The 15,864-nt window shown below is 42.8% G+C and overlaps 1 protein-coding gene across 3 annotated transcripts in view; it reads left to right on the forward strand.

The window, feature by feature from the left end:
* The first annotated feature begins 2,717 nt into the window (after nucleotides 1-2,717).
* The window catches only part of itgb4 (integrin, beta 4), a 44,329-nt gene continuing 31,182 nt past the window's right edge, over nucleotides 2,718-15,864 (forward strand). Inside the window, exons 1-13 of one of the 3 annotated variants that reach the window (XM_080454397.1) lie at nucleotides 2,718-3,277; nucleotides 6,584-6,669; nucleotides 8,104-8,186; nucleotides 8,474-8,569; nucleotides 9,070-9,274; nucleotides 10,467-10,563; nucleotides 10,784-10,955; nucleotides 11,394-11,657; nucleotides 12,429-12,518; nucleotides 12,866-12,988; nucleotides 13,309-13,476; nucleotides 13,601-13,677; nucleotides 14,049-14,254. In XM_080454397.1, coding sequence (XP_080310523.1) covers nucleotides 6,591-6,669; nucleotides 8,104-8,186; nucleotides 8,474-8,569; nucleotides 9,070-9,274; nucleotides 10,467-10,563; nucleotides 10,784-10,955; nucleotides 11,394-11,657; nucleotides 12,429-12,518; nucleotides 12,866-12,988; nucleotides 13,309-13,476; nucleotides 13,601-13,677; nucleotides 14,049-14,254 — 1,660 coding nt within the window. In that variant the 5' untranslated portion in view covers nucleotides 2,718-3,277; nucleotides 6,584-6,590. The remainder of the gene's footprint in view (nucleotides 3,278-6,583; nucleotides 6,670-8,103; nucleotides 8,187-8,473; nucleotides 8,570-9,069; nucleotides 9,275-10,466; nucleotides 10,564-10,783; nucleotides 10,956-11,393; nucleotides 11,658-12,428; nucleotides 12,519-12,865; nucleotides 12,989-13,308; nucleotides 13,477-13,600; nucleotides 13,678-14,048; nucleotides 14,255-15,864) is intronic. The other 2 variants (XM_080454398.1, XM_080454399.1) reach the window with 2 other exon arrangements.

A 15,864-nucleotide genomic window follows, 5' to 3' on the forward strand; every position in this document is an offset into this window, starting at 1 on the left:
GTACTCCTACAGATTTTGGCCAAAAATCCCTCAAATCGGTACACAGTATCTCTATAGTCATTAAAAGAAACGGCTAATTTCAGATTTTTCATATTCCATCCTGATTGGCAAAAATTGGCTTTCAAAGTTTGCAGGAGTACTCCGTTTCGAACAAAATTCCTCAAATCATGAACACAGCATGCAATTTCCGTGAAATTTTGCTCACACATTCCCATTAGGCCGAGGAAGAAATGCCATTTGAAAATGTTCAAATCAGCCTCATGGTGGCCGATTCGTGTTTTTACCTATAACTGCACCGATCTGTGTAAAACTTTGTATGCACACTCTCTAGAGGCCAAGGAAAAACCTTTGCCCTGCATTTTTCACATTTGCCTTTTATAGCGCCACCAGGAGGCAGACTTATGTAAAAAAATATATATATATTAAGCCTTCAGATTTGATCCAAATTTCACGCAAATAGGTACACATGATCTCTATAGTCATGTGATCAAGACGGATCTGTTTGATTCTTCATATTCCATCCTGATTGGCTAACATTGACATGTAATGTTTGCAGGAGTGGCCCGTTTTGAACAAAATGCCGCAAATCATGAACGCAGCGTCCGATTGTGGTGAAACTTTGATTGCACATTTGCACTACGTTGAGGAACCTTTTAACATTGGCATGTTATAGCGCCACCAGCAGGTCAAAATTAGCAAAACACATTTTTAGAACAAAATGCCTCAAATCATGCATGCAGTGTCAGATTGCCGTGCACAGCCTAGGAATAAATGGCACCCTTTTCACATTGGCCTATTATAGCGCCACCAGGAGGCCATAATAACCTACTTGACCTGGCGGAGACTTGTGCTCCGAGGAGCACTTTTTCTAGTTTACATTGTATTCATAGGTAGGTCTATTGGAGTGCATTTGTGCGTGCGTGCGTGATTTTGTGTTTAGGCAAGGGCAGGCTACATGTGTGCATTACTGCATTCTGTGCAATATTAATTGTAAACTATTAAAGTGCAAGAGCGCAGATCGGGTCGCCTAGCCAGGCCTGTGTCAGTCGTGGGTGGGATACAGCCGGCAGGACACAGGGAAGCTGCAGGGGGATGTAGAGATCTGTTAACATGCATTTCAAAAACGTGATGTGGCCTGTTATAGCGCTGCCATGAGTTCCGATTTGAAACCTCTGGGCCTTTAGTATGCACTGTGCATGCAAAGTTTCACGCTGATCGGTCCATCGGTGGCTGAGCTGAGCTGCTCACTAACACACAGAGAACATAGACAGGGGTGAAAACATAATCCCCGGCCCGCCCCCTGCCGTTCCAGCCTGGCAGAGACAAACAATGAGTTGGCACAGTAGTAGATTAAGGTGTATGAGTGTTGAAAAATCACTGAACACCTGGTTTGTGGTGTGCATGCGTGTGCCTGGAGGGATGTTGAGTTGCAGTGAAAAGACCAGTGTGATTGGGTGTGCACCGTCCTCCTAAACAGTCACACTAACCCTGTCTAGACCACTGTTGTGTTATGCATGCACTACGCACAAGCTATTTAGGAGATTTTCACATTTCTTGGATTTATCTAATGTTCTTGTAGGCACTTTAAACCTGGTGTCCCTATTTGGGGCACTGGGGCATTGCAACTATATAGTTCCTATTTTGAAAATAGGGCTTAAATGGCTAGAGTGTCTTACAGTGCAGTGCAGTGAGCAGGCGAGGGTGTCTGTCCGCTTGGAGGACACTTTGGCGGGACACCGTGGCAGCGTGGCTGTGTGAGACAGAGATCAAACCTTATCTTGTTACTGGCCTGTTTGGTAATCACTAGCCCACCCAGCTGTTAGTTTCTGAATCTTGATAAAAACACGCACGCACACGCACACGCACACACACACATAGAGCACTGCAGGAGAGTCCCATGCAGGGAGAGGGCAGTGTGCCATGTTGGCTGGATCATCTGGGACTGGTTCTTTGTTGGTCTCTCTGCCCAGGAATGCACCTTGCCTGATATACACCTCTTCTACCACTGCTGCTGCAGGCGTACAGCAAATGGAAGTGTCTGATGCCTCGAGAAAGAGCTCAATCATATTTAACTGCCTCACCCCCGCTATGTTATGTATATATTTCACACTGTTCATATTGATATCTGACCTGTTTCTCAGTTTTTAGTTTTTTTGTTTGTTTGTTTCTCTATCTCTTCCCATCTTTCTTGAAACTGCAATGATACAACTTGTACGACAAAGAATTTCACCCACTTTTTTACAACTGTAAACCTGTGATGTGACAATATAGAGTTGAGTTGCGTTGAGCTGAGCTGAGCTGTAGGCCCTTGCACGCACAGAAATGTAACTGTTTGCATAATAAATATTTGATATGAAAACTCCCCCCCCCCCCCCCCCCATGTGTATAGCCAACCATTTGTCATGCAGTCAACCGTTTCCCATAGCCTGCAGGCAGTGTTTTGCCCTAGTGTGCCACTCCCATGGGCTTGGGAGTGGGCCATGTAAGGTGGGGCCTAGCTCGGCACTCTCAAGCCCACACAGGTGAACTCCTGGCTGGGAGGAATGTATCAGGGAGGGGGAGGGGACGGGGGGGGGGGGGGGGGGGGCTGCCCCTGACACATAGAGGAGCGGAGCCTTTTAACTGTTAACAGGGTGGGGAGGAGATAGAGGTAAAGCCTAGGACAGGAAGGGTGTTACCCTCCATGTCACTGCTACTCACCTGGGTAGGGAAGAGAGAGAGAGTGAGTGAGTGTGTTTGCGTGTGAGCGTGCGCGCGCGTGTGTGTGTGTGTGTACACACTATAGTGTGTGTGTACAGTGTGTGCAAGCTAAAGGAGGGATCAAATTGCACCACGCCACAATCACATTCACTCAGTTGCTGGTCCTCACTCTTCGGGTCTCTCTGTCTCTCTCATACTTTAAATCATTCACAGACACACACAACACTCACAACTGTGTTGAAGGAGAAATAAGTGAATGTTTGACCGGACTAGAGAAGGAAGGAAGGCATTAAGATAGAAGAGAGAGAGAGAGAGAGAGAGAGAGAGAGCGAGAGAGAGAGAGAGAGAGCGAGAGAGAGAGAGAGAGGGAGGGAGCGTGCTTCTTCTTCCCCCTGTGTCGGCATTCCAGGGATCCTTGGGAACTTGGAACTTGGACTTGAGGACATTTCTCGAAGCAGGTGGATACTATCTTTTTCAGTCGCCTGTGTGGCACTAAGTAAAAGGAACGGATTAAGCAGTTTCCCTATTTAATTGTTGGACTTTTGGACTTGGATTGGGCAAGAGAACACAGCAAGAGGTTTGTTTGATAAGTAATCTCTTTGAGCGCATGGCTCATAAATCTCTTAATTGCTCCATTGTTTTCCCTGCTGCTCTACCCACCTTGAAGCTGTTGGTTTGGCAAGTGTTAATGTGTTAGGTGCTGGCTGGTGGTCTGCAGTCCTAATTTGATAGTGTGTTGTGACTTTATTCTGTGTACGAGCTGAAGGACTTGAGGAGGTTTGCTGTTGAACTTTCTCACCATGTGGTTTATGTGGTTTGGGAACTGCATACAAGACTGTGGACAGCTGTGGACAGATTTTGGCCAACATTACATTTTTATGTTGTTGTTGTTGTTGTTGTTTTGCGTACCATTTCTGGCCCATCAAAGTTTGATCAGGTGAATGGTACTGATAGAATGCGAAGATATGATACTGATGTTTACACAAGCAGTCTGCCATGCGATTAATCCTGATTTAGTGATTGTGAACGTGATGAGCTGCAATATAGGATTTTGTTTGCTGTCATGGGTATTGCTATGGGGAGGGTGTTATTGAGTTGGTATCCAGGTGTACAGCTGGATTTTTATCTGGCTGTCAAAGGCAGGACCGATGAGCATGACCCCCAGACCTGTGACTAACTCCCCTTTGATGATGTCATAGCAAGGTTCTTTCCACACCCAGTCCTGGAATGTTCACCTGGAGGGCTTCTTGTCCATAATGAGTACAAACAACACTGGCTTTTGAAGTGTCCTCTCCTTGATATCCTACACAACTTCACTGAGTTCTTCAGTTCTCCTCTGTCCATCTTTTCTGTTCCCTCTATTGCAGGTTTTGTCTCTCTCAGCTTAACATCTTAACGTCCTGTTGCTTTTGAGATAGGGCCTCCTCAAAACGGGCAAAATACAACGTGTCTTTTCGCAACTCAAGTTCACATTCTGTGACTCGAGGCCAAAATGGGAAGATAGGGGCTGGTCTGTTCTTTTTCCCTTGACCCAACATGGTCAGTAGTGATTTATGTGACAGCTTATGTTATGGTGCAAGCAAGCAAGCACGCACACGCACACGCACACACACACACACACACACACACACACACACACACACACACACACACACACACACACACACACACACACACACACACGCACACACACTCTGACTGACAGGCATGCAACCGCACACACCTGTAGTCAACTCAAGTTCACAGTGAAATGTTAAAACCCCATTCCCATTTTTTTTAGCTCTGTTTTTAAAAATGGTTAGGTCACTCTCTCGCCTCAAGGTGAAATTCCATCTATGAGTTATAGGTCTTCAGTCCAGATGGGAGGTCACGAAGAGCCTCATTTTCTGCACAGTAGCGCCTGATCCCACTATCTACCCACTGAGACAATTTCTGAGACATTTGGTATCAGTGAATGTCCATTGTTCATTCCCAAACTCCTGTGATGGGAGTGGAGACACATCAAGTTTTGCGGTTTCCTTTTGGAGGTCTATCAAGCTGCTCTTTTACAAGAATCCACAACACGAGGTTACGCAGTGTTTGTACTGTAAAGTCTCGACACAACATGCCATTTGACATACTACCTCTGTTCTCCCTGTCTGTACCTCTCCTGTCATCCCATGTCTCAACTGGCCAAATTCTTTACTCTTAATTGCTTTTCTAACTCTGCCTGTCCTACAGGTGATGATATAGTTCAGTTCAGCTTACAGAGATAGCATACATTTTAGTAAGGCTCCGGGGGACACTAGTAGCCTCTATACTGCAGTTTTTAAAGTTGCACCCCTGGAAATAGAAGATGAAATTGCACATGACTGCACAGGGGTTCCTGCAAGCCTATTCTGGTTCATATCAGAAGGGAGAACAGTGAGTTATCCCCACCTGTTGCACCAGCTAAATGTACGTTCAAACAGCATAAAGTAGTTTGAACGCAAGGGTCAGTGTTACGTTATGACATAATATAAACTGGTTGCACCATACAAGCTTGTTATAATATGGGCTTAACTTAAGATACTATAGAGGTTTGGGCTACGCGGCCCTCACATCTAGAGTTCGGGCTGCTATGCGGCCGGCCCCTCACACACAATATTCCCATATATGGAGATCTCTGTATCTGTCAGTCCTTGTCTCTTTTATGCCCATATATGGAGATCTCTGATGTCATAAGTATATGCCCATATATGGGCATGCCTCCTTTTGTGCCCATATATGGAGCTGACTGATTTGTTTGCGCCTGATGCCATGACGACGCATTGAAGGTTAGACAACACACTCCATATTTGGGCATAGTGACATGAGCGTGAAGACGTGGTCCGCCCGCCCACCAGCCGGACGGCCGGTCCCTTAAGCCAATTTTTGAGCGGTGCAACCGCTCCTATAAGAGGGTTTAGGACCCATCCGTGGTGAAAGTTTTTCTTTCCGTCGTGAAAATCTTTCTTTCGCTGTGACGCCATGCTGTGGAAAACACGCCCATAGGCTAAGCTTTGCAGGACGTGCTGTGATTGGCTAGCGAGACACATGATGAAATTAACTTCAAACTTCGCAGACGCGCTGTGATTGGCTAGCGAGACGCATAATGAAATTAATAATAATGTAAAAAAATGTAAGCACGTCACTTCGCAGGACGTGCTGTGATTGGCTAGCGAGATGCATGAAATTAATAACTCATAAATAGCACCGCTCACTTCACACTGGGTGTGATTTTTATATAAGATAACCTTCTTTAGTTTCAACTAGTCACAATGTTAGCTTTTGTGCTGGTTTTACATCCTCACTTCCAACTCATCCAACTCACATTTAGCTGGTGCAACTGGCTGCTGGTTTTCTTTGTCAAAGTACTGTGAGCATAGGGAACATTCTATTTATTCCCCCTACGCACTAGAGCAGTAGCCATTGTTTTAGGGATAATATACATTTCAAGTTAGTTGCAATACGTTTTTGATAGATTGATGCACATAAATGAATTATAAAACAAATCTGACAAGCTCGCTGTACAATGTCAAGGAATGAAGTGGGTGAGAGTGATTGCGTTGGTTCACTCTCTGGGGACAGTGCAGATGGTTCATATTACATTGTATTGTAGTCTGTGGAGGCAGGGCCAGGATGCTTCTATGGGGAATAATTCTCACCTCTCTCTGCCCCTACCCCTCCCTGGCTCCCTTTCACTTTCTTCCTCTCTCCGTGTGTGCATGTGTACAAGTGTCTTGGGGGGAAGCCTTAACTTCTCTCATCTCTAGCAGTTACTAATTATAATAATGGACTGTGTGTATGTGCATACTGTATGTCCATGTGCTGTGCATGCCCGTGCTTGTGTTTGACAGTGTTCATTTGTGTATTTCTATTGCAGGAAGGAGATGGGGAGATGGACGTTACATCTCTCAGGGTGGCTTGGGCTTCTAGCAGTCCTTTTGAACACCTCTTATGCTGACAATGGTGAGAAGAATCCTACACGTGCATTAAGAAAGTATCCATGCACATATCACATATCGCGTTTCGTCATACTGTATTGATTATCAAAAACACTACAGATTTTTTATTATAGGAGCACAACTCCCATTTTCAACATTATCTCCATATAATTGGTCCTCATTAATACTCATTATAAGATGGCACAATTTTTGTCTACTCACTCTGTGTCTCATTGGTGGGATATGGACAGTTCAGAAACATGCCTACCATCATCATCGATGGAGAATCCAAGCTAATAAAAACTGCAGCCTTTCTCTTCCTGGAAAGGTAGCATGCTGAAATAGAAGCCGTTGTTCTTGCATTAATAATAATATATTTTTTTTAAAGTTTGAAATCTTGTTTGACATGACCAAACCTGCTTACCGTTGATGTCACTGTCCACAGCCCTCCTCTGAGACACAGACGGACCGAGTAGACAGAAATGGTACCATCTAATGAATTAGTGGGGACCAATTATATGAAGATAATTATGTTGAAATTTGAATTTGTCCATTTATTTATTTATTACTGATATAGGCAAATGTAAATTTCTTTGCTCCGATTTCACAAAAAGTGGTGCTATGGTGTTTGATGTTATAGGTACTGTGATGATTACAAGTGCCGATCCCACTACTCATTCACTGCCACTGACGTAAAAAACGTAATTTGTCCCGTTTACCAATCCTGCCACTGACGTAAAAAACGTAATTTTTTTTTTTTGAAAAAAATTAATTTTTTTTTTTTTTTTTTTTTTTTAGTTTTTTTTTCAAATTTGACCCAAAGACCAAGGAGATATGATTGTTTAAAGATCTACACTCCCATCCACTTCCTTGTTAACTTAAAACTTAAAAATTCTGTATCTCGGCTCCTGAGTACTTTTTTTTTTAAATGAAAAATCTCTGGCAGTGGGCAAACGCGGCCAGCAATAATTGTGGCAGTGAATGAGTTAACATAAAAAAAAGTTTTTTTTAAAAAAATTAAAGAGTACTCTGATTTTGGCGGGAGGCCATACCCGAATGGGCAGAGAAGGCCGCCTGGGAAATAAAAGGTCCCAGGTTCAATACACAGCACAATATATTGCAGTGTGTTGAATAATAACAGACACTGCAATAATAAATCATGATACGATTCATATCGCCAGATTGCTGTCAAACACAACTCTAATCTGAATTAAGTTTGTTTTTGTTTTCATCAAGTTAGTTTTATAACTTAATGAGAACCAAGACTGAGTCATTGATACTGGCAACCTATGGAATGGTCTAATGGGATGCTCTGGAAAAAGATTTATATTTAGACAGGGGAGAAGTCTGTTTCGTTTTACCACAGGTATTCTGACAATGTATCATGCGGTTGAATTGTGTTTTCTTGCTTCCGTGACTCTGACTGTTCCTGACACTTCTCCCCTCCGTTCTCTGATAGTAAACCACTGCCTCGCAGCCCGGTCCAGCACCTGCTCGGCATGTATACAGGCTGGGATAGGCTGTGCCTATTGCCCAGACGAGGTGAGTGCAGCATGCACATATTCAAGGCGTCAAGCCCTTATACATTTGTTCATTACAGCACCAGCCTTCTTGTGTTTTCACGCTCTATAGTAAGTAATATGTCAGTGTAGAAAGTGGACTTTATAGACATTTTAAACATGGTTAATCTTTTGAAAAACAAGTTTTTATACATGTTTTAGATCACAAGTTATTCATATTGGAATTGACATATAGAATTAAAAGCAAAGCCAAAGAACGAACGGTTATTAACAAATATAATCAGTAATAACCCCCCATTTTCTGCACAGACTTTTGATGGCCCCCGATGTGACCTGTTAGAGAATATAAAGGCCCATCACTGCAGCGCAGAAATTACAGCTGCAAGCAGTATGACAATTGAGAAAGTAAGTGTCCTTCCTACCTACTTCTCACACGAGAGGCTTTGCATTTATACGTATAATTGTTTCCAGACGAGTCCAGATCCTCATTTCTCTTCCCCTTTTGTCATGTTGTCCTTTCCTTCATATTTCATCTTCTGACATCTGTCCCTTGGCCTATGTGTACATATATGTGTGCACTGTCACATATGTATACACTAACATGTTTGATATCTGCTGCTCTGTAATGTCTCACCTGCAGGGTGAGGCTTTCGTTTCTATATCTGCTGCAATTTAACTATTGATATTTAAAAATGTCTTTAACCATGCGTTGTATATATTTGCCGTTGCTCATATATTAGGATAATTGACATCGTTGCCTTGCTTTCTTTCTTTCTCTATTCCATTGAAATTGCAATTGATGGGAGTTTATATGAATTTCACCCACCTCTTTACACCTGTAAACCTGTGCCGGGACAATACATTTGAATCTATATCTAAATCTGATCTTAATTAAACTTGGCCAGAATGAGAAAATCAACGTGCTACTGCAGCAGTCCCAGGTAGCTCCCCAGACGATGAGCATGTCCTTCCTGCCTGGAGAGGAGCGGGTGGTGGATGTGGAGGTGTTTGCTCCAACCAAAGGGCCCCTGGACCTGTACATTCTCATGGACTTCTCCAACTCCATGGCAGACGATTTGAACAATCTTAAGAGGATGGGCAAGGAACTGGGTGAGTCAGATGTTTCTTATACCCAATGTTTGTACAATAATTGTCCTCTCGACACTTATTGCACATCTTTCTGCCCTGGAATGGGAATTTCTTGTTAAGCCCTTGAAGCTACACAAATATACTTGACATTACTTGATAGGCTGGATCCTTTGCATTTTAGACGAGTCATAGAAAACCTCAATGAATCAGTTATGTTTTACTTTAAAATAGAAAGCACCGTATGTATCGATTGCTGGTCTCATGAGATGGACTGAGGAGAAGAGGAGACATAATAATCAATCCAAAATCCTGACAGCGATGCTATTATTTAATGTGTTTCCTGAGTTCTCAATTTCTGTGTCTCCTGCTATCCCAATTTCTCAACTGGCCAAATTCTTCAATCTAGCTTTTTTTTACTCTGCCTGTCCTACAGGTGGTCAGTTTAGCTTAGGGAGATAGCATGCAGCTTTAGTAGTCCCGCCACACCCGATACCAAGTTTGAACCTGGATATAGATGATGAAATTCCCTGTGACTGCACAGGTTTGCTGAAAGCCTATTCTGGTTCATAAGGGTACAGTGAGTTAGCCTATAAGTATAGAACTGGAGCCTCACCTGTTGCACCAGCTAAGCATGAGTTCAAACATAGCATAGTCTGAACATATAGGAGAGTTACACTATAATAACTTAAAGTTTGTTTTAACATAGGGTTAATTGTGTAACACAACACATAAGGGGCGGCACTCGGCAGTGTCTCAGGAGGTAGGGCGAACGCTTGGGAAGGTTCCCAGTTCGATCCCGGGCTCCCCAGAGTCAGTGTCAAAGTGTCCTTGAGCAAGACACTGAACCCCTAATTGCTCCAGATGAGCAGCTTTGTGGCTTGCATGGTTTCCTCTGCCGTCGGTTTGTGAATGTGTGACTGAATGGGTGAATGTAATGCACATTGTAAAGAACCTTGGATAAAGGCGCTATATAAATGCACCATTTACCATCTACCGCAACTTACAAATCCAACTCACATTTAGCTGGAGCAACTGCTGGTTTTCTTTGACAAAGTAATTCATCTATTAGTACCATCATGAAAAACCTCAATCAATTCTGTTTAGAAAGCACCTTGTGTAGCGATTACTGGTCTTATCAGATAGACAGAGGAGACATAATTATCTATCCAATATCCTGACACAATGATGGTAACGTTTAATGTGTTTCCTATAGCTACGTTGGTGGAGAAGCTGTCTGATGACTACGCCATTGGTTTCGGAAAGTTTGTGGACAAAGTGGTGGAGCCCCAGACAGATATGAGACCGGAGAAGTGAGAACAAATACCTAGCGAATGCTTAAAAATAATGATTTTCATAGACGCACATACTTATGCCTAAGTTATATTTTGTTGGATGACTGTATCACTCGTAGGAAACAATGAATGTATTTCACAGTCGTCTGACAGAAGTATAAATTAGCCCTGCTCAAATGCTCTCTTTGTCTTTTCTCTTTAATTTACTCTCTCTCTCTCTCTTTTATTTTTTCATAAGACTCCGCCAGCCATGGCCCAACAGTGATTCTCCCTTTTCCTTCAAAAATGCCATCAAACTCACTAAGGATGTGAATAGCTTCGTCAGCCTGCTTCAGAAGGAAAGAATTTCTGGCAACCTGGATGCCCCAGAGGGTGGATTTGATGCCATTCTCCAGGCTGCAGTCTGTGGGGTTAGTAAGACTTATTATGGGTATTTTTGGTGCCTGTATTTAAAGTCTTTGTATGTGTTTGTGTGTGTATGTGGGCAGCCATAGCTGAATGGTTAGTGAGCCCGCCTAGGACTCCAGAAGTCCCAGGTACAATTCCAGCTCTCAGCAATGTGTCGAAGTGTCCCTGAGCAAGACATTTAACCCCTAACTGCTCCCCCCTTCGCGCTCCTCTGTGGGCAGCATTCAGCTGGGTGAAGCTGAAAAACTGAAGTTCCCCCGTGGGATATGATCACTTTTTTTGGAATCGTGTGTGTGTGTGTGTGTGTGTGTGTGTGTGTGTGTGTGTGTGTGTGTGTGTGTGTGTGTGTGTGTGTGCGTACATGACTGTTCTCTGGAGATGGTACCAGTGACTATTCCGTCTTTAATTGAGGTCCATTTGAACTATCTCCCTTCATTTAGGATAAGATTGGCTGGCGCGACCACGCCACGCATCTCCTCGTCTTCTCCACAGAGTCCGCCTTCCATTATGAGTCGGACGGCGCCAACGTGTTGTCGGGCATCCTGCCACGCAACGACGAAAAGTGCCACCTGGACGCAACTGACACATACACAGAAGACACCAAGCAGGACTACCCATCGGTGCCGACACTCGTCCGCCTGCTGGGCAAACATAACATCATCCCTATCTTCGCTGTCACCAACCACTCTCTAACTTTCTATGAGGTTAGTGTGCGTTTAGTTGCTTTTCAGCCAAACAGGGCAGACTCCAGAAATAACAGAAGCAACAGAAGTTAAGTTAAGTTTTCAGATGTCATAATCGTGTCCAGGTCATGGATTCATATCAGTTATAGAGCAGTGGTTTTCAAATCTTTTGTGTCCAAGGCACACCAAAGGGCAAGTCAAAACCTCAAGGCACACCTGTATTCATATCTGTGCAAAATAGCCTCTGTAAGACATGTTATCGCTATTACAGTATCACTCTGTAAACATTTATTTGTATTTATTAATGCCAAATGAAATGTTTTAACCAATTATGGCTTAAGTTCTATTTCATACTGTCACAAATGTCCAGAAATAGATGCTACACATTGTGAGCTCGTAGATGTTGTATAAATAATATTGATACAATTTATTTTCTTTATGTTATAAAGAAAATGTGAATGTAACATTTGTGCCTATAATGACATGCACCCAATGGGGACACCTATAACACCAGTTGAAAGTTGTTAAAATATATATTTAGGGTATAGAATTGGGGAATGAGTGTGCACAAATTACTGATATAGTAAAAAATGATAATAATTTATAACTTTTTGTATAGTTACTGTATACAATTTAGTACAGTATATTGCAATAACAATGTGTGGTTGTCACAAAATCCCAGGGCACCCCTGGACTTGTCTCACTGAAAGTACTGCTACAGTATGTTAGTTTCCATTCAATTGGTTTATGATGCCTTTTGTGTCTCTTTCCATTGTCCACTGTTCTGTGTAGAAACTCCAAAGCTATTTTCCCATCGCTGAGTTGGGTGTGCTGCAAGAAGATTCGTCCAACATCCTCGTCATCATGAAGGAGGCCTTTGATGTACAGTAATTAGCTCCTTCAACTTTAGCCAAAATGACCAAACCATCCATGATCATAGGTATTGTCCAAGACAATGGATCATAGGTGTTTATAGTAACTGAGTCTTCAGGAAGGTAGTAGTCATTAGGCTGTTGATTAAACATGATAACTGTATTCAAATTGTACAAAACAATCACTGTTCTGAAGCTTAATTTATTCTATCACTATCTACTATCTATAATATCACATGATATGTCACTTGCCGGAAAATGTTCAAGCTACAGTAGCAACGCAATGCATTGTGAATGTGAAAATGAGTTACTACGAAGTATTTATTAGGCTTAAATAATGCTATCTCTCTCTTTTAGAGTATCCGTTCTAAGATGAGCATCCGTGCAGAGGACAGACCAAAGGCTATTAATGCACAATTCCTGAAGACCAGTGGAGAGGTGCTACCGTACGGGGCGTTTCAAATCAAGCCTGGAAACATTGTAAGATTCAAAAACCACATGACGCGTCTAATCCCAAAACAGTGTATATCCGCTGTATGTTAGCTTGAATGTCACAACTAACAATTTAGGATGAAGGTGGATATCAGGATAACCGGCCGCTTAATATTACTGGATAGTGTTTTGCAGACAAAGCTTGTGAAATAATTAATAACTTAATAACGCACGCACACACGCACGCACGCACAGCTGTGTTTGTGATGGATAAGAAAAGGAACAAACAAAGGAATGACTGTTGAACTCATTCTGATGTGCACAGCACACATACATTGAAATGTACATTGTGTGTCACTGTCCACCAGGGCAAATTCAAAGTGAAGCTGCAGGCCCAGCAGATGGTTGACGAGGAGCACGTTTGTAAGATGGATCCAGCTGATAGGAAGGGCGTAATGAGAGTCAAACCCACAACCTTCAGCACTGCCCTCAATGTTAACGCAGAGGTCCTTTGTCCAACCTGCAACTGTGAAAACGTAAAAACAAACACGCACGCACACACAAATTCATTTAGAGTTAAATCAAACTTTTCTGTGCACAAAAAGAGTCAAAACACACTGTGTGGATTCACACTGCTGCCTCTCTCTCCTGTGTCTCCAGAGCCCATCTCCTAAGGCTATCAGGTGCAATGGCAACGGGGACCTGGTCTGTGGCAAGTGTCAGTGCTATGATGGCTGGTGAGATGATCATCATTTTGACAAACACTTTTTTTTGTTTGGCCCAGAAGAGCACTTGATGATGCATGATATTATTATGCTACTGTATATAGAAACTAGACTCAATGTGTGGTCCAGGGAGCCCCAGGTGTCCTTGAGGGGGTTCCAGGGGGTCCCCAGCTAAATGATTGGTAGTTAGGAACCAAATAGACTTATGGGACACTCTCAGGGAGAAATTGACACTGAGTGAGACCCCAGAAATAACCATCCTATCTAATGGCGGGCCATGGCCTAATGCATATCAAACTGGGTGTCCTTGAAATAAAAAAAGGTTGAGAATTACTGAACTAGAGAAATGAGACCCTTGCTGTTTTTCTGCATTTCTCCTTCAGGCTGGGTGCGTACTGTAACTGCTCGTCAAGCGTGTCCACAAGCAACATGGCCATGTGTATTGGTCCAGGCATGGTGGAGCCGTGTTCGGGGCGCGGAGACTGCCTGTGTGGTCACTGTGTCTGCTACAATCCAGAGCAATATGAAGGTCCCTTCTGCCAGTTCGACAAGACCCAGTGCCAGAGACATGGAGGCTTCCTCTGCAACGGTGAGTGACCGAATGTGTGTGTGTGTGTGTGTGTGTGTGTGTGTGTGTGTGTGTGTGTGTGTGTGTGCGTGCGTGCGTGCGTGTGTGCGTGTGCGCGTGTGCGTGTGTGCGAGAGAGAGAGATTAAGGGCCGTTTCACACTCAGGTCCCGGGTGCGCATTCCAGACCGCTTGGCTAGTGTGAATGTAGCGAATCGACCCGCGAAACGGATCACCGTTCCGTTCCCGAAACCACCTCCGGAGGCAGTTTCGGATCCGGATCATGCGTTTTCGGGTACGGTAGCTGCAATGTGAAAGCAAGCGTACCGTTAGACGGAAGTGGCCCGCTATTTGGAATAGGTGACGGTATATAAACTCGACAAAAACAGCCAACAAAAACACAGCTCTTCTAGCCGGTGCTACTGAATGAATGAAAACGCCCCAGAATGCATTGCGCACTTAAAGGGCTGGTGCATATTACTGGAACATAACAATTGAAATAATAATCAACTTATATGGGAGCCTTTCTAACAATTTTACTCATTCAATTCTGAACCGATTCTTAAAATTTAAAATTCTCTATTAGCTGTGAAGGGCCTTCTTTCATGTATATCAGTCATGAAACATTGGCGGGTCTCCATCGCGCATTTCAGGTGCGCGAGCAGCGCATAGTATATCTTGTGGGTATCTTGTGGAGTTTCAGCTACTATGCATCCCAGAAATATATAGCTTATAAGGCTTTGTAATTTGAAATTTGTAAGTAAATATGGTAACTCATTTAGATGTAGGCCTACGTAGGTTTATAGTTTCCCAAGGACTATAGCCGTTTCACTCATGATGCAATTTCTCCTGAATGCACAGTTTAGTTTATCCCTTCTAAATAGCTTATGTGAGCATAATAAAGAATAGCAGAATAATACATTAAATTACTATCCAAAATAAATGAGAAGTTTCTTTTTATTAATTCTACAGTTTCACACACAAACGTGGGCTACAAAAACGAAACATCTCTGTGCTTTATTGTCATAAATTGCACTCTTCTACCATATGAATCTGTCATTCATAATTATTGATGTAATTCACATGTATGTCTGTATTTGTTTGTTTGTTGATGTGGGCAACGAGACCAAAGTTATTTTGATCTCATTTTAGTTTGTTTTTTAGTCTCATTTTAGCCTACTTAAACCCTCTATTCTCAGTAAAAACGGACCTACTTTTCTTGGACGCTTTTATCTGTCAACACCAAATCTCTCTGTCAAAAATAGCAGATCTACAAGCTCACAACGCGTCGCGCGTTGTGAGCTTGTAGATTGGCTATTTTTGGCTTATGTTCCCCCCATGCTGGGGTTCATGTGGTTAATACTATTCATAATAATGTAATGGTGTTTTAATTTTGTCAAGGCACCTTGAAATAAAATATTAATATTATCCAGTGATATAAAAACATTAGCTAATGTTTTCATATCACTGGATAATATTAATATTTTATATTGCACGTGCATGATGTTTTCATGATGAGTAGTGTTATTCAGTTCTCACCGCAACTCCGCCCCCTTGCTTTCAACATATTTAAACGCAGATTTGTGCGAGACCAGCACAAAGATTGTCGCATAGTTGATGACGTCTGTGTCCA

Source organism: Gymnoscopelus braueri, assembly GCF_963280865.1.
Source record: "Gymnoscopelus braueri genome assembly, chromosome: 17".
In the NCBI taxonomy this organism is placed as follows: Eukaryota; Metazoa; Chordata; class Actinopteri; order Myctophiformes; family Myctophidae; genus Gymnoscopelus; species Gymnoscopelus braueri.